The sequence below is a fragment of the Arabidopsis lyrata genome (assembly GCF_000004255.2).
Source record: "Arabidopsis lyrata subsp. lyrata unplaced genomic scaffold ARALYscaffold_9, whole genome shotgun sequence".
In the NCBI taxonomy this organism is placed as follows: domain Eukaryota; kingdom Viridiplantae; phylum Streptophyta; class Magnoliopsida; order Brassicales; family Brassicaceae; genus Arabidopsis; species Arabidopsis lyrata.
In genome coordinates, this window is record NW_003302547.1 from 397812 (window position 1) to 424124 (window position 26313).

Below are 26313 nucleotides of genomic sequence, written 5' to 3' on the forward strand. Positions count from 1 at the left end.
AACCGCTTTTTCTGCACAATCAAATACGTTGTTACCATTCGGACCCTTTGTATAAATTTTTTCAGAATTTTATGAATTATAATAAAAATAAAAAGGAAGATAACACACCACAACCACACCCAAATTAACATATCTTAACCACACCATGCGGTTCAATAAAACCAAGACAAAAACTAAACCGCACTTCTTTTTATTTTTATGTTTATTTATTTTTTCAAATAGAAAAGCAAAAGACAAAATTTGTCTTGAATGGTGATATGAAGTGTATTTGTTTGATAGTTTTTCCAAACCGTTTCTCTCATTCAGTATTTTATGAATGGTAAAAAAACAACATGCAGTGCGGTCCAAATGTTTGAATGGTTAAAATATAAAAACGGTGCAAAATATATATTTTAGATAAATATTTGAGAAATTGTTAAAAATGCCCCTTTTTTAATACCCCTTTTCAAAAATGCCCCCTTTGAGAGTTCATTTTTAAGTTTGCCCTCTTTTAATTTTTAATGACCATTTTACCCTTATTTGAAACAAAATTAGGTCCACAAAATACAAAATATTTTTTGGCGGGAAAAGTGATCCCGCAATTTTCCCGCCAAAACACTTGTAAAAACCTTTAAAATACCTTGTAAAAATTTCCCGTAAAAATTTTTCCCGCCAAAAAATTTTCCCGCCAAAATATTTTTTTTGCGAGAAAAGTGATTCCGCAATTTTTTTGGCGGGAAAAATTTACAAGGTATTTTAAAGGTTTTACGGAGTATTTACAAGTGTTTTGTAAGGTTTTACAATGTATTTTAAAAGGTTTTACAAGGTACTTATAAAGTTTTATAAGGTATTTATAACTTGTAAAACCTTATAAAAAAACTTGTAAAACCTTATAACTTGTAAAACCTTATAAAATAGCTTGTAAAATCTTATAATATCTTATAAATACCTTATAAATATGTTGTAAACCTTTTAAAATACATTGTAAAACCTTATAAATACCCTGTAAAAAACCTTTAAAATACCTTGTAAATTTTTCCCGCCAAAAATTTAACGCTAAAAAAATTGCAAAATCACTTTTTCCGCAAAAAAAATTTTTTGGCAGGAAACTTTTACAAGGTATTTTAAAGGTTTTACAAGTTTTTACAAGTGTTTTGGCGGGAAAAATTGCGGGATCACTTTTCCCGCCAAAAAATATTTTGTATTTTGTGGACCTAATTTTTTTATATTTCCTTATATATTTGTGATATATTTTATTAAATAAGGGTAATTTAGTCATTTTGTACATAAAAAGGGGTATTTTTAAAAATGGACAGCCAAAGGGGGCATTTTTGAAAAGGGGTATTGAAAAATGAGCATTTTTGTGAGTCTCCCTAAATATTTATAAATGAAAATAATTTAATGAAAATATAATTATTAATTTACTGTTTCATTAAATTTATTATTTTACTATTTAATTAATTATATAATTGAAAATAAATTAATGATATTATATGATAATGTATTATATATGAAACATAAATATTATTTAATAGATCAAGTTAATCTATATAATTTGTTCCCAAAATTTTGGATTTAAAAGAATAAATTATACTACAAGAAAACAAGGAATTAGCGACTACACAAAAAGTAACTAAATAATTGCTAAAATCACAATTACGACTGTTTGGCGATTAATACACTTAGTCGCTAAACCACGCGTCGCTAAATTTATCAGACGCATAACAGTCGCTAATTAGCGACTAATGTTCGACATATATGCCACTACATGGCAACTGTTTTGTGACTGATCTAGCGACTGTTATGCCACTACATGGCGACTATTTTGTGAATGTTTTGGTGACTAAATTGCTATTACTTTGCTACTGATTAGAGGTTTAATTATCAATTTAGCATGCTATTTTTGGAAGAATCAGGTTGTCCTTATTTTATTGTAATTATGAATTTATAATAAAAAGACTTGTATTTAAAACATAAGAACCTTGTAATTAAAACACAAAACATAAGAAACATACTTGTTCAAAATCAAACAACAAACACACAATTTCAAGTTTTCAAACCAAACAAGAAACACATAAGTTCAAGTTTTCAAACCAACACACAAGTTTTTAAGTTCAGAGAAGTAGGGAAAGCTAAGGGACCTCTGTTTGATCATCCGCAACAGTAGCAGGATCAGTAGATTGAGACTCAAGAAAGCCGAGAAACTTTGGGTCAGTTTCGCTTAAGTACTTCTTCACCATCGTCTACTTGTTGCTTAGCTTTGCAACCTGCAAAGCCTCTGCTTCACGCTCTGCTTGTAGAGCTGCTTGTTCCTCTATCTTGCGGGTAGCTTTCTCAAGCTGCGTTTGCAGGCTTGTGAAAGAAGAAGTGTTTCCTGGGTACTTCCGCTTCCCGTTGATGTAACTCCCTATGCTTCCAACTCCAAAGTATTCCCTTCTCTCTTTTGTGTCAGTAGACTGCATAAAAAAACAAAGAGTATTAGTCCTTAACAGTTTATCAAAACAATAATATCAGGAAAAAGCAAATATAAATAGGCACATTACCTGAAGAAAAGCTGCATCGGAGGTGGATAGTCTCTATGAGTAGGACCTGTTGGAGGCTGGTCGATTGGGACAGAACTTTGCTGAGACTCTGGATCTGGGGCTTGAGGGTCGCCGCCGTGAAGTTATACTGGTTGGAAAGACTACTGGGTCTTCGATTCGACGTCCCAAAAGCAGTGGGTCGATTTGGGACAGGTTGATTTGGGGAAATCTTCGTAGCCCTTCCTTTTCCTCCTCCTCTTCCTCTCTTATTTTTCCACAACGAGGTGTCATTGATTAGACGATTGAAGACTGAAGACTATAACGACTGAGAGAAATGAAATTAGGGTTTATCGAGAGGATTGGGGGTTGTCGAGAGAGAGATGATTAAGGTTTGTCGGATGAAGGATTGAGATGATTAGATTCGATTTGATGAAGGATTGAGAGAAAGAAATGGAATCGAGAGGATTAGGGTTAGGGTTCGTCAGGAAAGAATTAGGATTAGGGTTCGACAAAAAAGGATCAGGGTTTGTCGCGAAAGGAGAGAAGCTTTTATAGTTGGGCTGTTAGGCAATCGGTACTTGATCGAGTCCACAAAAGCCCAATTTAAATGCCCAAATAGAATACCATAGTCGCTAAATAGTAGCTAATCAATCAATCAATCGCCTAAATTGGCGTCTAAATATTTAGTAGCTAACAATCGCCGAATTTGGCGACTATACAACGACTATTTATATCAGTCTCAAATTACGGACGGTTTTGCAACAGTTAGCACCGAATGAAGTCGCTAATCACGTGTTTTCTTGTAGTTTATAAAATTAAATTAATAAATCCGGTTCTTTTAATTCTAGAGTATAGGATTCATTCGGGTCTTTACGTTAGTTCTTCTCTGGTTCGGTTTGGTATTTTTATGGTTCGGGTATTTTGCCCAGGGCTAGTACTACCCTCCAAATAAAAATTATATGTAGTTTTTGGTTTAATATATTATTTAAGAATTACAACAAAAATATTGTTTAATGTAAAGTTTTCTTTCTGATTGTTAAATCTTAAAAGTTTTAATTTTTGTTTAGGTATTACTATAAGTGTTTTTTTAATCTAGATATAATAGTAATCTCAATAAATGTTTTTTACACTTCTGAACGGTTGTGTCTTTTTATCGCAACTTTTTGTTAAAATATTGATGGTTATTTTTTTTGGTTGTGTTTTTATCGCAATTTTTCGTTAAAATATTGACAGTTACTTTTTTTTGTTAACGGTTATTTTTGGTAGTGACTTTTTATTGCAACTTTCCGTTAAAATATTGGCGGTTACTTTTTCGTTTGTGACTTTTTATCGCCACTTCTGTTAAAATATTGAAGATTATGTTTTCTCGGTTATGTCTTTTTATCCCATTTTTTTGTAAAATATTGACGGTTATTTTTCTTGGTTGTGTGTTTTTATCGCAACTTTTTTGTTAAAATATTGACGGTTACTTTTTTGTTGACGGTTATTTTTTTGGTTGTTTATTTTTTATCGTAACTTTCCGTTATAATATTGACGGTTACTTATTACGTTGTGTCTTTTTATCGCAACATTCCGTTAAAATATTGACGGTTTTTTTTGTTGGTTGTCTCTTTTTGATCGTAACTCTTCGTTAAAATAATTACGGTTACTCTTTTCGTTGATGGTTATTTTTTCGGTTGTGTTTTTTTTTTTATCGTAACTTTCCGTTAAAGTATTGACGGTTACTTTTTTTGGTTGTGTCTTTCTATCGCAACTTTCCGTTAAAATATTGACGGTTATTTTTCTCGGTTGTGTCTTTTTTATCGCAACTTTCTATTAAAATATTGACGGTTATTTTTTAGTTTGTGTTTTTTTATCGCAAATTTCTGTTAAAATATTGATGTTTATTTTTTCTCGGTTGTATCTTTTTGATTGCAACTCTTCGTTAAAATAATTACGGTTCGTTGTGTTTTTTAATCGTAATTTTCTTTTAAAATATTTACGGTTACTTTTTTCGGTTGTGTCTTTCTATCGTAACTTTCCGTTAAAATATTGACGGTTATTTTTTCTCGGTTGTTTTTTTTCATCGCAACTTTTTGTTAAAATATTGACGGTTATTTTTTCTCGGTTGTATCTTTTTATCGTGACTTTTGAACTCTATATATTTGTCCTTCTTTCTAAGTAGTTCCTAAATTTTTGTTCTTTAACATAGATTATTTGTTTCATGATGAATCCAAAAAAAAAATTGTAAAATGGCTCCAAATTCTTTATTCTATAAACTATTTCTAAACATAAATCAGTTTAATATTAAAAAAATTCTTCTCATTCTTGATTTAACCAAAGTTTTTGGAATGATTATAAAAATGGAGAAGTTTTAATCAACTCTAAATATAAAATTCTAATGAAGATACCAGCAATTTTTTTTCAGAATGGACGAAATATACAATAATTTTTTTATTTAACTATTTTATATGGTAACAATGATGCTTTCTACCTTAAGGCAATATATATGGGTTGTATACAACGAAATATTGATGCTGAGTTAGCACTATTACAAAGTCTGAATATGAGAAGACATCATCATGTTTGCGATTGGGCGCTTTAAATGTGGTAAACGTCAAATAAACCGTTTCAAATGTTATAGTAATCCAGAAATCATCTCCATTATTAGGAAAAAAGCAATAATTCCAATTCGTCATATGAATATTCAAGGAAAACATTTTTTTACTCAGTTAATTTATCAATACAAATATAAATTTATTAGATCTTCTAAATGTTATTTGTTTATTATAGATGTAATTTACGTCATCAAATTTTATATTTTCTCGAGTATATAGAATAGAATATATATTAATTATATATTTAAAGTACAATGGACAAACAAAAAATACCAATAGTAGGGCGAGTACCGACTCCATCCGAATTTCTGGGTTTTGACACTCTAGAATTTCTCATCTCTATATTATAACTCTTTGATATGTCTTTTGTCACTTATAAATAATTTTACATTCATAAAAATTGTTTCAAAAGTGTTTTTAATCATAATTCTTCCTTTTTGAATTTTTATTCATAAATAGTTTTAACATCTTTGGAAAATATTTACTATATAACTTTAAAACATAGTTAATTTAATGTAATAATTCAAAATTTTGAATATATTATCATAATAATTTAATACATAAACACAATCAAATATATTTGTTGAAAATGAGTTCCCTGCGACATCGCGGGGGTTCTTAACCTAGTAAATATAATAGAACAAAAAAATAATGTCATAATTGTTGTAATTCTATAAACTACAGTTCTTTTCTATATTGTATGTAGTTTTTAGAAACACTTCACTTTTTGTGTAAAATTCATAAGTAGTTATATGTTATTAGGAGAGAACTAATATTATAACATACTATCAATCTCTATATATAAATGTATATTTTGATCTTGAACTCAATTTATCAACCTCGCTTGTATTCTTCTTTATACATTTTTTGGATGACTCTAATTATATTTTCCATTGAATATATTTTTAGAATATTTTCATGTTTCTCATATCCTGATTCACCCAAATCTTGATGTTGCATTAATTTTTAGCTTCATTAAATCACTAATTTCAGTTTGTATCTTTCACATATCTTTCATCGTTCCACGTTCTTAAGTTCTTACTGATAATTTGTTATATAAGAAAGTTACTAGATTAACCCAAATTATGAGTTTAATTACTAGAATGTCTCAAAAAATTTAGGGGTTAAATGAGTAATTTTCATGACCATAATACCCTTTCTCTCTTTGTTAGGAATAAAAAAACTCAAAAATACCCTTAAATATATTTAAAAATGTGGTAGAAAAATATTTTGGAAAAAAAAAATTATTTGAAAAATCTGCTAGGTTAGTTGTGACAGGTTTATTTTCCATGACAGACTTATTTTTCTATGACAGATTTTTTGCGACAGATTTTTTTTCTCCTACAGACTTACTTAAAATAGGTTACGACAGATATTTAATTTGTAGCAGATTTTTTTCTCACGACAGACTTATTTTATGATGACACCACAGACTTTCGTAATTTTGACAGATTTATTAAAATGTGTGCCAGATTTATTGTTCTAGTGGCGTCAGACTTATATTTTTCGATAAAAATCTATCATAATGTAGAAGATCTGTTAATAAAAATATAATTACTAGTTTGACTTATTAGTGATAACAAATTTATTTTATGTTATGACAGTTTTTTTTTTCTTAACAAAAATCTGGAGTGTGATAGCTGATTTGTTATATAAAAATATAAATTGCTAGAATGACATATACTCACAACCGAAATATTTTATGATATGACAGATTTTTTTTATATTATGACAGATTTCAGATAGACTATAAAAAAATATGTCGTATGATGGCAGTTTTATTGATGAAAATAAAATTTTAGTCTGCACAATAAGGTAATGACAGACATATTCTTATCGCGACAGACTTATTTATAATAGATGGCTCATATGTGGCTGTCTCCTTGTTAATATATGATAAAGATGATTTTTTTTCGTTTTTTATATATTTTTTATTTTTAATTTATTTTTTTGTTTTATATATATTTTTTATTTTTTTGTTATGTCTTTTTTTTTCATTTTATATTTTTTTGTCGTTTTGTAATTTTTTCTAATTTTTTTATTTAATTTAGTTATTATATGTTAATTATTTTATTTTAATTGAATTGAAAATAAAATGGGTAGTTGTTTTTTTATTTTTTTATTTTTTTATATTTATATTTTTTTTTCATATTGTATTTTTTTCGTCTTTTTTTTTTCAATTTTCGTTTTTTTTGGTTTTATAATTTTTTTTTGTATATTTTAATTTTTTATTTAATTTAATTATTTTATTTTAATAGAACTGAAAATAAAATAGGTATTTGGTCTTTTAACACAAAATTTCTGTTATTCTAGTAAATCACAATATTAGGGTGTTAATCTAGTTATTTTTCTCTAAATTTGAGTCAAACTAGGTAATTTTCAGATATTATTAAATGTTCTTTTGTGTGTTATAGTTTTTTTTTTATATTGATTTTCTTATTTCTTTATTTAAAAGTTGATGAACCTCTTGTTTTCATAACTTGTTCTTTTTTCTTTTACTTGCATTAAGATTAAATTGTTTCTGTTAGTTCAAGGATAGCGATTAAATCACCCGAAAAAGTGAAAACACACTTAAAATCTCAAATATTTGATATATGTATGTTTATATAGTTTATAAATTAAGTCTAACATTTGAGACATCTTTTTGTTTGTTTTATCTAAAGTTTGGTTGTTTGATTAAATAATCTTTATAATATGTTCACAAATACATTTTATTGGTCTTTTATAGAAAATCAAAATACTCAAATAAAAACTTTTTTTGGGGAAAAAAAATTAGTTTTTGGTATTGTATTGTGGTTGATTTTTTTCTGGATCATTTAACTTGATTATGATTCTTTACATTAAACAAAGTTTTTTAATATTAGTGCACAAAAAAAAATAGTTCTCTCCTAATAACATATAACTATTCATGAATTTTACACAAAAAGTAAAGTGTTTTTTTTTTTTTTTTCGGCAAATCAAATATATTATATCATAAAAAGTTTTACATGATACATGAACCATTCATTTACAACCATTGACACAAATAGAGAAATTGAAACACAATTTCGCTGAAGGAGTGGAAGTGACCCTGCTGCCGATCGGAAGCCTTACGGGCTAACAGATAAATCTGTTAAGTCCCCCCTTCACATACTCGTAATTGGCTATCATCTTATAGATGAAACTACAAAATGCTTTTCGCATTACTTTGTTTAAAAGAAAAAACTGAAGTGTTGCGTGTAATGATTCTACGTCTTGTCTTTTGAAACTCAATACGATATACGAGAAACTTTGAAGATCATGCCGAAACCGCCTACCAAATCCAATATTCTCAATGAATCCCATTCTGAAGGTCGTTGATACTTTCCATATCCACCAGGTCCAATCCAAATCAGTCAAGTTGTGTTGCCAAAAGTTGCCCACATCCACATGTAAACGAGAGGAAACAGAATATCTATGGTCAACCTGATGCATCCATAACTCAATCCAATATGTTTTAATGGACTTAGATTCCATCCAAAAAAATTGTCTATCCATACAGATGAATGGAGACATCGCAATCCGACTATTGTCAAAACTAAGCATCCATGATTCCTTTCCACAAACGATAAAGTCGCAATTATATTTCTCTGGATAACAAATCCAAAATTGCTCTCCCTTTCTCAAATTTGATAGAAAAGTTAACCAATCATATGAACCAATTGGTGCAAGTCTTGGTGTCGACTCCATAACCGTCGAGAAGAATAATAGGCGGTTGTTAGTGATACAATATGTCTGAAAATTAATCACACCATCTTCTAATCCGATGCTTAATGTGCCCGGATCCCAGATTTGAGACTGAAGTTTGCATCTCGTTTTGGAAAAATTGATGACAAATTTGACCATTAAGTAGAGTGTTTCTAAAAACTAAGTACAATATTGAAAAAACTGTAGTTTATAGGATGACAACAATTATGAAATTATTTTTTGGTTCTATTATATTTATTAAAAACACGTATAGTAATACCTAAACAAAAATTTAGCGATAATTGCTCCAAATAAATAATTTAATAATATTATAAATATTAAAAAAAATATCCCTGGTTCGACCACTAATATCATCGTTTATGGGTCTGAATAGCACTCTGTTTCGGCAACGGTGCGGTGAACTTAATCGGAGAACACCGAATGATAAGACGATTACACAATCGTTTGATTCAGATGTTGTTTGCAAACGATTAACTCCTACTTTTTTACTCTAACTCAAATCGTTGTACACCGCTACTTACACCTCCAATTCAAGTGCTGCAACTATGTTCTATGTGTATTTTGACCATTATACCCTCAAATAATTTATTTTGATTATCGAGCAATTATTTTTTATTTTCTAAAACTTTTCTCCGTCGCATCTTTTTTATTTTTTATTTTTAAGGCAAAATACAAACAGAACAAACATGGAAGAATTTTTGATTTTGTACATTCTTAAAATGTCTTTAAAAGGAAGATGTTAACAAAAATTAAAATTGGTTGATGCAAAATTTAAAATTGGTGAGTAGATGTTGATTTATATATATGATTAAGATATAACTTTAATTTAAGAAATAAATATATATATATATATATATATATAATCATATATTATAAATTGAATTAATCTAAAAGAAAAAACTGAAAATATAAAAAATAATACAATTAGAGGCTAATTTGGTAATTTTGTTTTCTAATCACACTCAAATCGCATCCAAATCGCTTTGCCATTCAAAATAACGAAGTAATCACATTGCATTTAAAACGTAGCTCCATTCATAGTTTTAGCTAATCGCATCGCTTCCAAATCACATCACCCCCATATTCAAACCACAATCACACCTGAAACAAACTACCATTTGGGGCTTATATTCTTGACAAAATGGTAGTAGTTTCACCTAAAACCTATTAAAAATAGTGTTTTTCCCGACAGAGTGGCCTACCTTCTCTACATATCTAGAGACGATTCAAGAAGATAAATATGACGAAATGCAAATATTAAAGTGGACCACTTGACACGAAATGTTCGTACCTAACCACATATTATTATTTAACAATATTTTTTAGTATTGGTTTATTTGATTCAATCTAAGACAAAAAAAAATATTTAGTAAAAATGTAAAGTAAACCTATTAATGTTGCTAACAAAAAAAGAAGAAGGAAAAAAAAATTGTAAAAGAAAAAAAAAATATTAGCCGGCGACACTCTAACTCTCTATACGACCGTTTAAACCCCAGATTAACCAAATTCTCTAAGAAGGGTTTCGCAACAGTAACCAGAACCGCCGTCAAAGTCCAAACCTTTATCAACCACTTTGATTTCCCGGCGATTTCGAAGTTCAGGGTCTCGTCACAAATGAATTTAATTCAACGTTTCTCGTTGACAACACGCCATGGAAAAAAGCTAAGCGTCGTCGAGTCATGTGTACGCCATTTCTGCGGAAGAGACGGCGTAATAAAGGAAGAAGGAGACTGGTTTTACTCGCCGGAATGGTGGGATCCTCACGACGGTGGTTACACAGTCTCACGAGCTACTTCCGCTAAAGGAAACGGCGTCGTTTCAGTTGTCGCTCACCCTTCTTCTCTCCCTGTGAGTATCTGTGAAGAATCAATCTTTAAAAACCTGTGATTGTTTGATTTAGGAGGATTTCTCTTTATGTAGAGTAGAGACTCGTGGGGAGAAACTGAGAGATGGTTAGAGAAAAGGTATATGGAGATAATGTCTAGAGATGGAGAGGAGAAGAATGGGAGGTTTAATGTACTTGGGTATCAATGGCGATCGCTTCGGTTTAACGATGATACTCGACAAAGCACTGTGAAAGTTATGGCTGCTTGTAGAGCATTGCAACCGAGTTCTGTTTTTTATATGCAACAGCCTCATTGTCTTGCTGTTCCTTGTGAGATTGATAAACCCTTTATCCTTTCTTTATAATGCTATCGTGTGTCGCTTTTAGACTTGGATACATAGAACATGACTTGTTAATATGAACTAGATGAAGGAATGGCGCTAATATATATTATATAGTTAGAAAGGGTTCAGGTTAAATGTAACTCCACCATTGTTCTTAGTTGGTCTCTGCATTGTTTTCCTCGACATTGTCCAAGTGGCGAATCAAATGGTGAAACAAAAACATAGATTAAGGAATGGGGATTTAAAGGCTTACTTATTTTGTATACTCGTTTGTTTATCGTGTTTAAATACGTGTTAGTCCTTTGTTTCCATGTATAAAATGGTTTAGGATAAATATAATGATGACTCTGCTGTTGTTATAGTTGGCCTCTGTGTTATTAATAAGCCGGACTCTTTTTTCATTTGGTTACAGATCTGAAGAGCATGGTTTCAGTTGGATTGACTTCCCTTGTAGCTTCCAAATTTGATATGAGGAGTGTTGCTATTGGGGAGAAAGAAATGCGTATATTATGCATCGGTCACGGTGGAGGCAGTTTACCGTTGTTTTTAGCTAAACACATTCTTGGTAGGAACAATCACTGTACCTTATATATCATTATCTAGAACTTCCATCTGTAATTCTTATGTTAATTGATGTGAATTGTGTTATTGATTTGTCTCCTAGGTGCTGTTGTTGACATAGTTGAGCTCGACCCACTTGTTATCTCAGAGTCGGTTCGAGCAATGGGCTTCCCTGCATCCTCTGTCATGACTGCAACCGGGAAACGTGCGTTACCAACTCCTGAAATTATTGACCAAGTGATGTGGCGAGGCATCCATGAGAGACTCTTCCTCTACGAATCAAAAGCAGAGGAATTCATTCTCAGGAACCAAAGTAATACTTATGACTTGATCTTCATGGATGCTTATGATGGAGCAGACATCTTTCCTCATAGTCTGTGGGATTCCAATTCTGTGTTCATGAAAGCTTTGAGCAAAATACTTCACCATGAGCATGGAACTATGGTGGTGAACCTTCACTCTGATGCAGACATTTCTGACATAGACAGAACAAATGAAGGTGTAACAACCGGGAAGTATGTACGGAAAGTCGGTAGAGCTTATAAAAAGGGTGTAATGGAGAATGAGAGAAATGGGCTGGTGTTTGCTTGTGAAGTGCCATGGCTATGTAATGTATCACTAGTGGTGAGCAGGGGGATGGGGTCAGAGGGAAGACATAGAGAGAAAACAATGAGCAATCTCATGAAGACTTCACTAGAAGTTGACCAAATCCTGCGTCTGCCTTTCTCTTGCTTGGATTATCTGAAAACTGGTCTTGCCATCATATAAATTGATCTCAGGATTTGAGGTATGTCATTACATTTTTTTGCGCGTAGAACTTAGAAGGCGCAAACACAATAGGAGGCTATAATAAAAACACACTAAAACTTGTGATTTGTGATTTGAATATGATTTACTTGGTGTCAAAGACCCATTCGTTTTACAGTTGCGGTTGCAATAGAATGATGTTGTGATTCCATATAATCGTACAAGAGTTGTCTCGTGCATCATGTGTAGCTTGATCATGATAAAGCCATGGCCCTCCAAAGAGAAGTTGATCTTCCTCTTCTTCCATGTTGACCACATGCATGTAACTTTATCCTTGTCATTTTGAATTCATAAAAACAGTTTTTTTACACTATTAGACGGGAAGAGAATGTCAAATATGAATATGCAACAAAAGACATCATTAAGCCATACAAATTTTTACAATGTTTTATTCATTAACCAAGCAAAAGAGAGAAGTGTTGGCCCGAGGAATCAAGCAGGAGATGGAGTAGCAATAAGAGGAAATTTGCGGAAAATCACGAGACCGGTTGCTTCAGTTAGGTCATGTTGAACTCTTTGTGGTTCTACATCCATTCTCCAGTTAAACCGTTTCAAGATATTGGCCAATGTAACCCCGATCAACGCGGATGTGAATCCTATTCCAGGACATATCCTTTTGCCCGAGCCGAATGGAATGAATTTGAAATCTTGTCCTTGGAAATCCAAGTTTGAGTCTAAATGCCTTTCTGGCCTAAACTCTTCTGCATCTATCCCCCATGTTGTAGTATCTCGTTGGATTGCCCAAGCATTGATTATAACCTGTGTTCCCATTATATGTTGTCACTAATATCTAAAAAAATGACCATAACTAGATACATATTTGATACGATATGAAGTAACACACATATATCCATGTATTTTCCTACGTACATGCTATACCAAATGAGATGCAATAAAATATAAATTAATGATATTTTTATAAATTGATATTAAAAATATTTATAATTTAAAGTTAAAGTATTAAACTGTGTTTGATAAAGATCTAACCTGTGTTCCTGCTGGAATATTGTATCCCTTTAACGTGACATCTTCACTAAGTACTCGTGGAACCAATAGTGGAGCTGGTGGACGCAACCTTAACGCTTCCTTAATAACAGCTTGTAGATAATTCATCTTCTCAGCTTCTTTCTCCGTTACAAATAAATCTTGTGGTGAACTTGAACGAATCTCTTCTTGGAGTTTCTTCATGGCCTTTGGATGTCTCATGAGTTCTGTCATTGCCCATGCAAGAAATGAGAGAGTTGTTGCCGTTCCCGCTAAAAACATATCCTGAGAAGAAACAAAGTAAACGTCAACATAAAACTATAGAAGCTAGCATGCCTAATAACTAGTTTTTATACTTACCCATATGATAAGTTTTAAGGCACTCTTATCGCTTTGGATCGTTAGTAACTTATCAACCAAGTCTGATTTGGTCTCTTTATTTGCATCTTCATGTTCTTTTACAACTCTATTTAAAAACTCATCAAATCGTTTATCTACTTCCTCCATTTTATGATCCTCACCGCGGATTTTATCAATCCACGACAAACTAGGAATGTATTCCCCTATAGGAAATTCACCCACGAGTGCGGAAAATGCCCTCACTATGTATTAGTATTATAGAGATATAGGATTAATATAAGTTTCCCTTAGCTTATGTTAGTTACTAATCTCATGTAAGTATAAATACTTGTTGTACAGTCACTTTACTAATTAATGAGAAATCACACTGTTATTCAACAAGTATTAACATGGTATAATTCATCAGTTTTCATGTGCATATACTCCACAACAGAACTCTGTTGTTGAGAGAAAACATCAACATTTACTAAATGTTGCTAGAGCTTTGCTCTTTCAATCAAACATTCCCTTAGCTTATTGGAGTGACTGTGTTTTAACTTCAGTTTTTCTTATCAATAGGACTCCCTCATTACTATTGAACAATAAAACACCATATGAAATGTTATTTCACAAAGCTCCTGACTATTCTTTACTTAGAACATTTGGTTCTCTTTGCTATGTGTCTACTTTACAGAAGGATAGACATAAGTTTAGTCCACGTGCTGATAAATGTGTTTTCTTGGGTTATGCATCTGGATATAAAGGCTATAAACTGTTGCATCTAGATACAAATATAGTTTCTGTATCAAGAAATGTCGTTTTTCATGAGAATGTTTTTCCTTTTCATGATATTACTGTCTATTCACCACCTGATATCTTTAGTCCAAGCATTTTACCATTACCTGCACCTGTTATTGATAATTCTGATCATTCATTACCTGTCATTCATCATAATGCTAATTCTGATTCGTCTCATGCATCATCATCATCTAACCATACACAAAATAATAGCCCTAATGTCACTATGGCACAAGAAAATGTTACTACAGAGACTGCGATAGTTTCAGTGCCTAATGCAAGACCAAAACGTTCTGCTAAGGCTCCCACTTATTTGTCTGACTATCACTGTTCTCTCACTCAAATGACCAACACCCTCTCAGAAAACCCTATTCCTTTATCTCAATCTTTGACTCTTTCATCAAAGAAAACCACCAGTCCTTATCCTCTTTCATCAGTCCTTTCCTACACCAATTTTAATCCAGCATATCAATCCATTGTCCTACCATATTCCCTTGAAACAGAACCAAAAACTTTTAAGCAGGCTATAGCATCTCTGAAATGGACAAAGGCGATGGATGTGGAAATTCAGGCTATGGAACTGAATCATACTTGGAGTGTTGTTGAGTTGCCTGAAGGAAAGAACATTGTAGGTTGCAAGTGGGTTTATACCATCAAATACAATGCCGATGGTACAGTGGAGAGGTATAAAGCACGCTTAGTTGCTAAAGGTTTTACTCAGCAAGAAGGGGTAGACTCTTTTGAGACTTTCTCACCTGTTGCTAAACTGGCTAGTGTCAAGCTTATTCTTGGTCTTGCAGCTAACAAAGGATGGAGCTTGACACAAATGGATGTCACAAATGCTTTCTTGCATAGTGACTTAGAGGAAGAAATTTATATGAGTTTACCTCAGGGTTATACTCCAGCATCAGGTACTCTGCCTCCTAATGCAGTCTGTCGACTACACAAATCCATATATGGATTAAAACAAGCTTCTCGCCAGTGGTATAAGTGCTTCTCCAGTGTTCTACTTAAAGATGGCTTTTGTCAATCTCCTGCTGACAATACACTTTTTGTGAAGATTCAGGGTTCTTCTTTTATTGCTCTTCTTGTCTATGTGGATGACATAATGATTGCTAGCAATAATGATGACTTTGTGATAGCTTTGAAAGGAGTTTTGGCCAAAGCTTTCAAGACTAAAGATCTTGGTCCGGTAAAATTTTTTCTAGGACTTGAAGTTGCCAGATCTTCAGAAGGTATATCTGTATCTCAGAGAAAATATTGTCTTGACTTGCTTCAAGACTCTGGTCTTCTTCAGTGCAAGCCTAGAACAGTCCCTATGGATCCTAAAGTTCCTTTGAATAAAGAGACTGGAGTACTTTTAGAAGATGCCAGATATTACAGAGAGTTAGTTGGAAGATTACTATACTTGACTATCACCAGGCCAGATATAACTTTTGCAGTCAATAAGTTGAGCCAGTTTGTCTCATGCCCTACTGATATGCATCTACAAGCGGTTCATAATGTTCTCAAGTATCTCAAATCTAATCCAGGTCATGGTCTGTTCTACTCTGTTAATACAGATATTTGCTTGAATGGGTTTTCAGATGCTGATTGGGGTACTTGCAAAGATACACGACGATCTGTTATTGGTATTTGTGTTTTTCTTGGCAATTCACTTATCTCATGGAAGTCAAAGAAACAACATGTTGCTAGTAGAAGTAGCACGAAAGCAGAATATAGAGCAATGGCAATGGCTTCTGATGAGATGGTCTGGTTAAATCAACTTCTGAAGGATCTTCGAATCTCTGTGACAACTCAAGCTAAACTGTTTTGTGACAATAAGTCAGCAATGCATATTGCCAATAATCCGGTCTTCCATGAAAGAACCAAGCATGTGGAAATAGATTGTCACAGAACAAGGGATCGGATTAAAGATGGTTTTCACAAAGTTCTTCATGTTGCAACAGCAAATCAACTTGCTGATATCTTGACAAAGCCTCTGCATCCGGGTCCTTTTCACTCACTTCTTGGACGTATGTCTGTTTCAACTCTCTTTACTCCACAAGAAGGTTCCGATTAAGAGAGTTGAGGGGGGCTATTAGTATTATAGAGATATAGGATTAATATAAGTTTCCCTTAGCTTATGTTAGTTACTAATCTCATGTAAGTATAAATACTTGTTGTACAGTCACTTTACTAATTAATGAGAAATCACACTGTTATTCAACAAGTATTAACACTATGTTCTCAACATCAACCCCATCTTCCTTGCTGCTATATTTTCTTCCCAAGGCAGCTCTACATATTATATCGTTTGTCAAAGTCATTAGAAGTTGGCTTAGATTTACCGGTGAGGGAGGAGAAGAACAACTCGCTTTTTCCATCTTTTCAATCATTAGTTTTATCTCCTCTTCTCTTATTTTCTCATAAGACCTGACCATTTTGTTGCTGAGTAGATTCTGGATGCTAATACTCTGCATCCAACAGATATAGATGTTTAGATTATATATAAAAAGCTCCTCATAACCCCATCACATATCACAGAGTCACAGTCTATACTTTTTTATTTGAAAATTTTAAACAGTACTTAAAAACAAATTTTATTTTTCGTATAACACATCACTTAAAACAAAAAAACAATACGGAGGAAGTATAATTATATTTTTTTTTATGTAAATGAACTTCTTTTTAACAGTTCAAAATGTGCAACGTCCAATTTTGAACGTTATGTAAGAAGATAAAATTATTTAGCTGCCAGAAAAAAAAAAGATAGAAAGAAAATATTAAAAAAAAAAAAAAACTAGTTGATCATTATTTAACTACCTTTATCTGTCTCCAATATTCCCCATAAGGGGCAAAAGCCACATCTCTGCCACCTTTCAAAATTTTATCAATCACTTTTGTTTTTGGGCGGTTGGCACAAATAACATCGTACGTCTTCAAGATGTCATGAGCAACGTCGGCGGAGGAGACTATAAGGACTGGTGTGCGGCCGAAATGAAGAAGCATGAGTGGTCCATATTGGAGACTCAGGGAGCGGAGAGAGCGGTGAGTATTGAGGCTGAGCTGGTGGAGGTTTCCGATCACCGGAAGTCGCCATGGTGACGGTGGTAGGTTGAGTTTGGTTGTGGTGGTTCTTTTAAGGATGGATTTTAGGAGTAGAAGTGCAAGGAGGGTTGTTAAGCATAAAGTGATTGATATTATTATTTCCATATCTAGTTCAATCTTTTATGTAAGTATTAATGAGTATTTATTGTATGTTATAGTGATTTGTTCATTTCCTTTTCCTCTCTACTTTGTAATTTATAAGACTAGGGAGGAGACCCGCGCAACGCGCGGGGTTATTTGCTTAGAAGCTTTTAGTTTCTGTATCAATGTATGTTTTACTTTTGTTGAAATCCTAATGTTTTAAGTTTTACGAACGATCAATTATAAATAAAGATAAAGCATTTGTTTCTCAGTTTTGTTATTATAAAGTTGTATTCCTACTTATAGTTTATAATTCTTATTGAAAAATATTTTATTTCTTTTGTCTAGAAAATAAAATAAAATGACATTAATTAAATGACATAAATACAAGTTATTTCGTTTGGCACATTTCTGGGTTTGTTAGTTTCATGTTACATTGAATTATCTGCCAAAATTTGGGTATAAGAAAGTAATAATCTTTGAAACAACTCAGCTCCGTCTTCATTTGCATCTTTTGGGTGTTCAATACCAAACAACTTTTAAACTCCTTGCATAAATGGGACCATCACCAGCACCACAATAGGGCAGCTTCAGACTCCAGAGTTTCGATGGGACTCTGCAGCTTTCAATCGCTACTTTCTATTTTGATCGAAGTTAATATATTCATACATGTTTTTTTTTTTTTTTTGAACTTAGTTTCATAGTCTTGTAGTAGTTTTCATAGTCTATGTAATAAATGGAATCAATTTCTTTCTTAGCACCCTTTGGGTGTTCAATAGCAACAGCTTTTAAACTTCTTGCATCAAGAAGAAATTCGCCAGTGAAATATTTTAATACCTCACAACGCCAGTGACAGTCTCAGAAATGCATTTTGGGCATCGTAAGGTTGTTCCATATTTGTCTAATTTGCGGCTGCACATAGCACATGAAACATATGACCAACCACTTTTTTGTAGGACATCAGGAACTTTGGCGGTGCAAATGAAATCAGCTTCCTGTGTCTGTTCAATGATTTTAAAATGAATTTCAGAGTCACATTACATATTTAAATATGTGTAGTTCATAGTAAAAATAACCTGTTCATTAGAGTTTGATATGAACTTGTAAAGTTCAGCAATGCAAAGCATTTCTTTTTTTTTATTCCTTCGGATGTGTCTGCTTTTGCAAATGCTTGGTAGCTTCTATTCCCATCCTCCATAAGAAACAACTCGGTTAGATTTTGATAACCTCAATGGTACTTTGAAATTATTAGTTGTAATAAGCATGACCTTTTTGTAAATTGGTTGATTGCCTCAATGGAAAGGTCGAAATAAAACCGGGTTGTTGGAGTGGAGTTCAAATACAAATTACCTAACAAAGATTTAGTTAAACCAGGAAAAAAAATCAGCTTTGTTTATGATTTTCCACTAATATATATAACGTAGGACTTCATTCTTACCTCCAAACAGCTTTGGATTTATTGTAGTTACCAACATGACAGAATTTATCGTGTCTCCAGAAGTGAGATAAGCTTGAAAGGTTGCAGCTGCGTCATCCCATAATGATAGGTACACAATGGTAGACCTGTTAGTGGAAAAATGTAAAATATTAGTCATGTAATAATTGTTTCCAGCTTTTTAATATGTTAAGAGGTTTAGAATGCATACGAATCCAACATGAATCGGACAACCAGGCATTGTGTGGATGTTGGGTCAACCAGGTTTGATCTTTGGACAAATCTTATTTGACCCACCACATTTATCAAATAAAAATATATTGTAATATAATGAGGTTCCATAATTATTACTCATGAGTATTTGTTCATATTATACCTGGTAGTTCAAGATTAATGTTTGCAAGAGCTTGGAGATGATTTCCTTTGCGAAGCATAAATTTTTCTCTTTCTATTGTAGCTCCAACGTGATTCACTTCAACAATTGTTGTTGAAGGTAGGAAACGGATGACAAATGGGTTGTCAGTAATTTTGTAGAGGTTTGTGCACCTTCCCACTTCAAACCCTCCAACACAAAAGATTCGCCCTTCTTGTAAAACATTGCGGAATTGGCTGGCACGAACAGCTGGGATAAAACAGTGGATTAGTGAACACTGCAAAAAAAATGTGTAAATGTTTATATATATATATTAAAATTGAAAGGAGATTCTTAAACGCAACCTTCTCATCGAGAATATATAAATCATGCATTTGACTATCATTTCACTTTAAGATCACCACTCATAAGTAGAGATGAGACTATTCAAACGGCTAAAGAAACCAAACAACTAAAACTAAGTTTTTGCAAAATCAATCCCAGACATGTGATAGTTGTAAAATGGATTAAGTTATGGAACAACACTAACACTAAACAATTACATATAAGAAAAATAAAAGGCACGACAAATTAAGTAACCATTTTTTAGACCAAAATAACTACTAAAATTGAAATTTAGAAGGATATATTTATATGTTACCTTCTCGTCGAGCAAGAGGACGACTATGCCCATGAATTCACCGTTTTTTTAATATTACGGGCATCCCAAAATCGTAAGAGCCGGCCAACAACGTCTTGAGAAGATCGGCCAAGACGTAAATCATCAAAAGTTGAGTAATCAGTTTGAGCAGGAATTGCAACAACATCAACGTCAGCCATATTGAATTTGAAAGGTTTGAAGAGTTTGAAAGGTATGATTAGTTTTGGGAATTGTTAGGTTACAATGTCAATGAGTTTTATAGTGAGATGCTGAAGTGAAGAGAGAACGATAATAAATACCATCTATTAATTTATACATTTGGTGGTTATAAGAACATCTGTAACGTATACATTCGAAAAGTCAGTGAATGATACTCCTTTGATTTACTTTAAAATTCTCATTTTCGATTTGGGGATACGAAGCAATGGAAGCGAGAGCAAAAAAATTGTCAATTGATGGATGAATGAAGTGATGCATTTAAGTACCTTATTCATGGGATTCCAGATGAGCAAATGTCTCCAGCCATGAATGAAGCAACGACGGTTCCGATGAACTGCAGAGGAGATGACGTTTCCGATGAATTGCAGAGGAGACAACAGAACATCTAGACGTTATAGGTCTACATGTTATGTGATAGGCCTAAATGTCAAGTCCAAAAGTTCATATTAGAGCTAAAGATTGTGGGTTTGGGCCAGACTTGGCCTGGGAGAACGGCCTATTCCCCCCTGAACTATGTTGCTTTATCGCTTACATACACAAAACTTTAGTCTGTGCCTAAACCATCATGAACTTCAATATAATTTGAATTTTCAACACAAACTTTAAAAATCCGGTGGAAACCCTCAAATTGCTAGACGGTGTTACTGTTCCGTTAACGGATGCTGACGAGGACGACACGTGAGCGTTTAAAACGACTGCGTTTTGTCATACGTGGACTCTCATTAGACACAGAGACAAAACGGCGTCGTTTTGATTTGAGCAAAACGACGTCGTTTTGTAATTTGGGGCTTTTAGTCGACTTAGGGTTCATCTTCTTCCCTTTCTCGAGCCAAAATCAGAAATTGAGAGGAAAGACAGAGTGAGACGAAGATGGGTGATAAAGGAAGAGGGATTCCAAGTCGATGTAGATGTGGAGAGGATGTAGTTTTGAGGACATCAAAGACTATTAAAAATCCAGGGAGGCTCTTTTATGCTTGTCGATATGGAGAGGAGGTAATGCTATTGTAGTGTAAGTGAGCTTAAATTATAAGAAATGTCTGAATTGTGTTTTTGTATGTTGCAGAATGGTCGTGGTCACTTGTTTAAGTGGACAGATGAAACAATGGTTGAAGAGATGGAAGACATAATTCCAAAGATTGATGAACTTGAAAGAGCTTCCTTGACATTACAAAAAGGTTTACAAGCTTTAGAATCTGAGATGGAAACTCTTGCAATGGAGACTCGTTCATGTGAAGCTGTTGTATGCGGTTTTGAGAAGGAGCTGCGGGGTTTAGAGAAGGAGATTCAAGGCTGCAAGATGGAATTGCGTGGTTTGAAGAACATTCTTGTGTGTGTAGTGTTGATGGTTCTTGTTTATGTGTTTGTGTGTTAGTGATTATGATTCTGGTTCTTCTTTATGTGTTAGTGATTATGATTCTGGTTCTTCTTTATGTGTTAGTCAGACATTGTTTTATGTAATGGAAAATTATGCACTAACAATGCTCAAAAGAAATTGACTTAACCATAATTTGAAAACAGGATTATCATTTGGTTACAAAAACCTTAATCCATAAGTCAACATAACATTAATCCTAAAGATACAATGATACATAACCAAAATATTATCCGAATCCCCTAAATGCTCTTATAAAAACTTTCAGAGCACCTTCACTACCAAAAACCTTCCTTCAAAAAGACCCTGCAAACCGTTTTAACAACCTGCAACAAGAAGGAAATAACTTGAAATCTGAATCTCATATACTGAATCTATATTATAGAGCATCATCTACAAACCTGAGAGTTTAGTCAATGACTTGGCTTTGTGTTGGCTGACTTGATGATCCAACTGTTGCACTCTCTGTAACCTTCTTTGGACGTCTATAAGGAGCAGGTCCAAAGAATTGGCACTTCCTTGTGTTATGCCCTTCTCCACCACATATTCCACAATGAATTATTCTCTTCTTTCTAGAAAGTTTAAGCTCCTTCTCTTTGCCTTTGCTCTTCTTCTTCTGTGGTGATTCATTCCTCTCCTTGATTCTTTTTGGGATTCTCTTTCTACCTTCTGGTTTTGGTGGTAACAAAAGCTCAGTCTCACCGGATTTCCTCCAGAAGTTGCAGCCTCTTACCGCATCTATATATGCATTGTACTCATTTCTCCACCTAGAAGTCAAATACCAAGATGAAATGTAGTTTTCCGGATTCAATTTCTTGTCTGTAATCACCATCAAAGCATGACGGCAAGGAATGCCTGACATGTCCCACTTCCTGCAACTGCAAGAATGCTTTCCCAAGTATAACTGGAATGATGATTTCTTCTCCTTAACCTCATACTCACCTGGACCAGCAGGCCATGCCTTACAGTTTACAATCTTCTTCATCTCCAATTGCAGCCTCTCCATCGCATTTATACTATACTTGCCTTTGTGATTTTTTGCCTTCTTCCTTCTGAGATCTATTCGGATCATTGCTCTTCTCCGGATAGTTTCCAACATTTCCACCATTGGCATCTCTCTTGTAGCGTTAATGGCATTATTAAATGACTCAGAGATGTTATTACTTACATCATCAGAACCAGATGTTGTTTTGAAAAAGCAGAGGCTGCAGTTTTTTGGATTCTTCTGCATCACTGAATGGTAGACACTCATGTCATACATCTTCAACGCTTCTATACTCTTATCATATTGTGCGGTGTTGTAGCTCTTTGCAACCTTCCAAAATAACTTCTTCATCTCTGCTCTATGTGGATGGTTACTCTTAAGGTTAGCATATATGTGTCTTGCACACATCCGATGCTCAGAATGTGGTAATAGCTGAGAAACCGCATTTAGTAAACCCTGAAATGACAGAATAAGAATCAAGAGACTTACCTTTTGTCTATCAAAATAAATAAGAAGATTGAGATTTACCTTTTGTCTATCAGAAATGACAGTAAAACCAGAACCATCACCTAGGCTGAAATCACTCTGCAGCTTTCCAATGAACCACTTCCAGTTGTCTTCATTCTCTTTCTCCACCACAGCCCACGCAAGAGGATACATCTGGTTGTTGGAATCTCTTCCAACTGCAGCCAATAACTGACCCTCTGTAAAGTACTTGAGAAAGCACCCATCAATACCAAATATTGGCCGAGAATAGCTCCTCCATGCTCTCTTTATCCTACCAAAGCAGACATAAAATCTGAAGAAGACATCAAGTCCACCATCTTGCTGGAATGTATCTAGTTCCACAGTTGAACCTGCATTTGTACTAGCAAAACAAAGAAAACATTAATGCAAACCATGTTAATTTAAACAAAAAATCAGAACAATGTAAGAATCAGTGATTGATCTTACCTTAATAGCTCAAGGCGGTAATCTTTGAGTCTTGAGTATTGCTCATCATGCTCCTCTTGAATCATCTCCAAAGCTCTTGCTTTTGCCTTTCTGCACTGATCAGTAGATGCAATTAAGCTCCAACGCTTCTGGATTTCTTGTCTGATGTTTTTAGGCATCAACTGCGGATTATCTCTCACATCATTCACAAACAGCCTAGCAATAACTTCTTGAGTAAGTATCTTGCTATACCCAGTATTCACACAATTGTGGTCATCATTGAATGTTTTAACCACATACTTCTCCACTGTTGTCTCATAAGCACAATAGATCCTCCATAAACATGGCTGATGCTCTTCTTCCTCCTCCGCTGGATTTTTTTTTGCAGTTTCTGGACTCTCTCTTCCAGTCTCTAAATTCTCTCTTTCAGTGTCTGGTTTATCTTTTGCAGTCTCCTCATTTTCTTCTTCTTCAGCTCCTTTCTCAGAATGACATCCACTAGCACATCTAAGTTCTGATTTTGTGCTCTCCCATCTCGTATACTTGATATTCCTTCCTGACTTCAACACATACTCCACAACTGCTTTTTTGAAGTCATCTATACTATCGAAGACTTGTTTATACTTCAGCTCACCACTACCTTTGATGTATCTCTTAAAACCATCATCACCATCAACTTCACAATCTGACTCCACGGGTGTCGCATACTCATCATACTCGTCATCTACATCAACAAAGGCAGCCACATTTCTTTCCACTCTTATTTCTTCATCAAACTGTCCACATTCATCTCTTGCTTCTTCGTGGACTTCTTGCTCTTCTCTGTTAGCATTATCCTATTCATCACCTTCAAGCTCCACACGTTCAGGCTCCACATCTTCAGGCTCCAAAAAGATATCAACAGCTTTCGTCCACATTGCAGCCAAACACATTCTCTTAAAATTTTCATCACCATTAGAGATTGATTTCCTCTCCTCAAATCTATCATAAGGCAGTTTATACCAAACTTTATGCCCATACAAACTCACCGGAAGCTGATTCATTAACTGTGTAAACAACTCACTTGGCTTTGATTCAACGAACCGAACACCACCACCTTCGTAAAAAATCTGTCCTGAAACATTTTCAAATTTTCCACTGTGGTAGCAAGCAAAACTTGCAACAATCTCCTCTTCAGAACTGCATCAAATGTCCAAAAAAAAAAAACATAAGAACTCGTTTAAGCATTTCGTCGAACACATGGAGGACAATAAATAAATTTACTAGCTAATCAATTTAATCTTCAAATTGACACAATGTTTATGTAAATCTAAGAATGTATAACGCAATCCATCCAATTTCGTAACCTAAAGGAAGTGAATATGAAAGATCTGGGATTGAAAGATATGGAAACTCGACTAACCTCATTATCGGAGAAAAATCTTGTTTTTTGTTCTCAGATTTCTCGAATCGAAGCACCCATATACCGTATCTTCAATCTCAAATCTTCTTTCGTCTCAATCTTCGTCTCACTCTTCGTCTCACTCTGTCTTTCCTCTCAATTTCTGATTTTGGCTCGAGAAAGGGAAGAAGATGAACCCTAAGTCGACTAAAAGCCCCAAATTACAAAACGACGTCGTTTTGCTCAAATCAAAACGACGCCGTTTTGTCTCTGTCTCTAATGAGAGTCCACGTATGACAAAACGCAGTCGTTTTAAACGCTCACGTGTCGTCCTCGTCAGCATCCGTTAACGGAACAGTAACACCGTCTAGCAATTTGAGGGTTTCCACCGGATTTTTAAAGTTTGTGTTGAAAATTCAAATTATATTGAAGTTCATGATAGTTTAGGCACAGACTAAAGTTTTGTGTATGTAAGCGATAAAGCAACATAGTTCAGGGGGGAATAGGCCGTTCTCCCGACTTGGCCTTCCAACAAAATACAACATTGAAAAACGTTTCTCTTCAAGAAGTTTTTTTTTTCTTTTATTGGTCAAAGAAGCTCAAATATAACATATTCGATAAATTAGTGATCGTGTGTTGTTGAAAGATTGGACCTCTTTTTAAACGTGTTTTTAAAATAAAATCAATTGAAGAAGAAGATTTTTTTTTTTTTACACTTTTAATTATTAAAACAATTATTATTTCAATATTCTTCATTTAATGTGGGCTCCACAGAAAGTATGACATGGCTGCTGATGTGTATAGGCTAGATGGAGAGAGGATTGCCTCATTATATATATAGATTTATGATCCCACCGTATTATTTTAGTATTCTTATGAGCAGAACCGTCTTTAACACGTGCAAGTAGAGCGGTGAACATGGCCCGTTTCATAAAATAAAATTTGCTATATCACGTTGTAAAAAATAAGAGACGTGATATGGCGAATCTCCTCTAGGCTCTTTAGATCATCTCAGTTGGTGAGTTGGTGAGTTGGAGAGGTTGGGTGTTTTAAAAAAAAATTTATAAATTAAAATTTTAGACACCCATCCTCTTTAATAGTGTTTTCCTATTAACACTAATATTCTCTCTTTTAGACACTCATATTAAACTAATAATAAAATTAATTATAAAAACTGTTTTAGTTATTTATATTGGGTATGATCAATAAAGATGGTTTTAGTATCGTTACAGAACCACAACTAATATAATTTTTTATTAATATTTTAAACATGGCCTACAATAGGTATAACCAAAAGCTAACCGTAATCGTATTTCGTACTG

At 33.6% G+C, this 26313-nt stretch overlaps 5 protein-coding genes and 1 long non-coding RNA gene across 9 annotated transcripts; 2 read left to right on the plus strand and 4 right to left on the minus strand.

Moving 5' to 3' along the window:
* Positions 1–10272: 10272 nt before the first annotated feature.
* Positions 10273–12607, plus strand: LOC9299219. Of its 2 annotated transcripts, none has more exons than XM_002863097.2 (4): positions 10273–10672; positions 10745–10979; positions 11406–11558; positions 11658–12607. In XM_002863097.2, exons 1-4 carry the CDS (start codon positions 10439–10441, stop codon positions 12320–12322), a joined length of 1287 nt encoding a protein of 428 aa, XP_002863143.1. In that variant the 5' UTR covers positions 10273–10438; the 3' UTR covers positions 12323–12607. The 2 variants fall into 2 exon arrangements, with proteins under 2 accessions (XP_002863143.1, XP_020877146.1); XM_021021487.1 differs by having other exon boundaries at positions 10750–10979.
* An 85-nt stretch (positions 12608–12692) lies between these two features.
* LOC9299220 (cytochrome P450 71A19) lies at positions 12693–17726 on the minus strand. Of its 2 annotated transcripts, XM_021021494.1 has the most exons (4): positions 17288–17726; positions 16813–16938; positions 13349–13630; positions 12693–13120 (listed from the first exon to the last, which is right to left on the minus strand). In XM_021021494.1, the coding sequence occupies exons 1-4, from the start codon at positions 17675–17677 to the stop codon at positions 12794–12796; spliced, it is 1125 nt and encodes a 374-aa protein (XP_020877153.1). In that variant the 5' UTR covers positions 17678–17726; the 3' UTR covers positions 12693–12793. The 2 variants fall into 2 exon arrangements, with proteins under 2 accessions (XP_020877153.1, XP_020877158.1); XM_021021499.1 differs by lacking the exons at positions 16813–16938; positions 17288–17726 and adding an exon at positions 13706–13859.
* A 639-nt stretch (positions 17727–18365) lies between these two features.
* Positions 18366–20797, minus strand: LOC9299325. 2 transcript variants are annotated; one of them, XR_002331028.1, is made up of 6 exons: positions 20587–20797; positions 20102–20195; positions 19465–19710; positions 19092–19216; positions 18730–19003; positions 18366–18654 (listed from the first exon to the last, which is right to left on the minus strand). It is a non-coding gene; the product is annotated as an uncharacterized LOC9299325 (long non-coding RNA). The 2 variants fall into 2 exon arrangements; XR_002331029.1 differs by having other exon boundaries at positions 19465–20195.
* Positions 20798–21184: 387 nt separating this feature from the next.
* LOC9299326 (uncharacterized protein At4g04775) lies at positions 21185–21706 on the plus strand. The gene is made up of 2 exons (XM_002863098.2): positions 21185–21313; positions 21384–21706. The coding sequence occupies exons 1-2, from the start codon at positions 21191–21193 to the stop codon at positions 21690–21692; spliced, it is 432 nt and encodes a 143-aa protein (XP_002863144.2). The 5' UTR covers positions 21185–21190; the 3' UTR covers positions 21693–21706.
* A 395-nt stretch (positions 21707–22101) lies between these two features.
* Positions 22102–22698, minus strand: LOC110227064. Its single transcript, XM_021020189.1, has one exon. The coding sequence runs from the start codon at positions 22696–22698 to the stop codon at positions 22102–22104; it is 597 nt and encodes a 198-aa protein (XP_020875848.1).
* A 292-nt stretch (positions 22699–22990) lies between these two features.
* On the minus strand, positions 22991–25017 carry LOC110227068. The gene is made up of 3 exons (XM_021020196.1): positions 25013–25017; positions 24639–24789; positions 22991–24446 (listed from the first exon to the last, which is right to left on the minus strand). The coding sequence occupies exons 1-3, from the start codon at positions 25015–25017 to the stop codon at positions 23628–23630; spliced, it is 975 nt and encodes a 324-aa protein (XP_020875855.1). The 3' UTR covers positions 22991–23627.
* Between the last annotated feature and the right edge of the window lie 1296 nt (positions 25018–26313).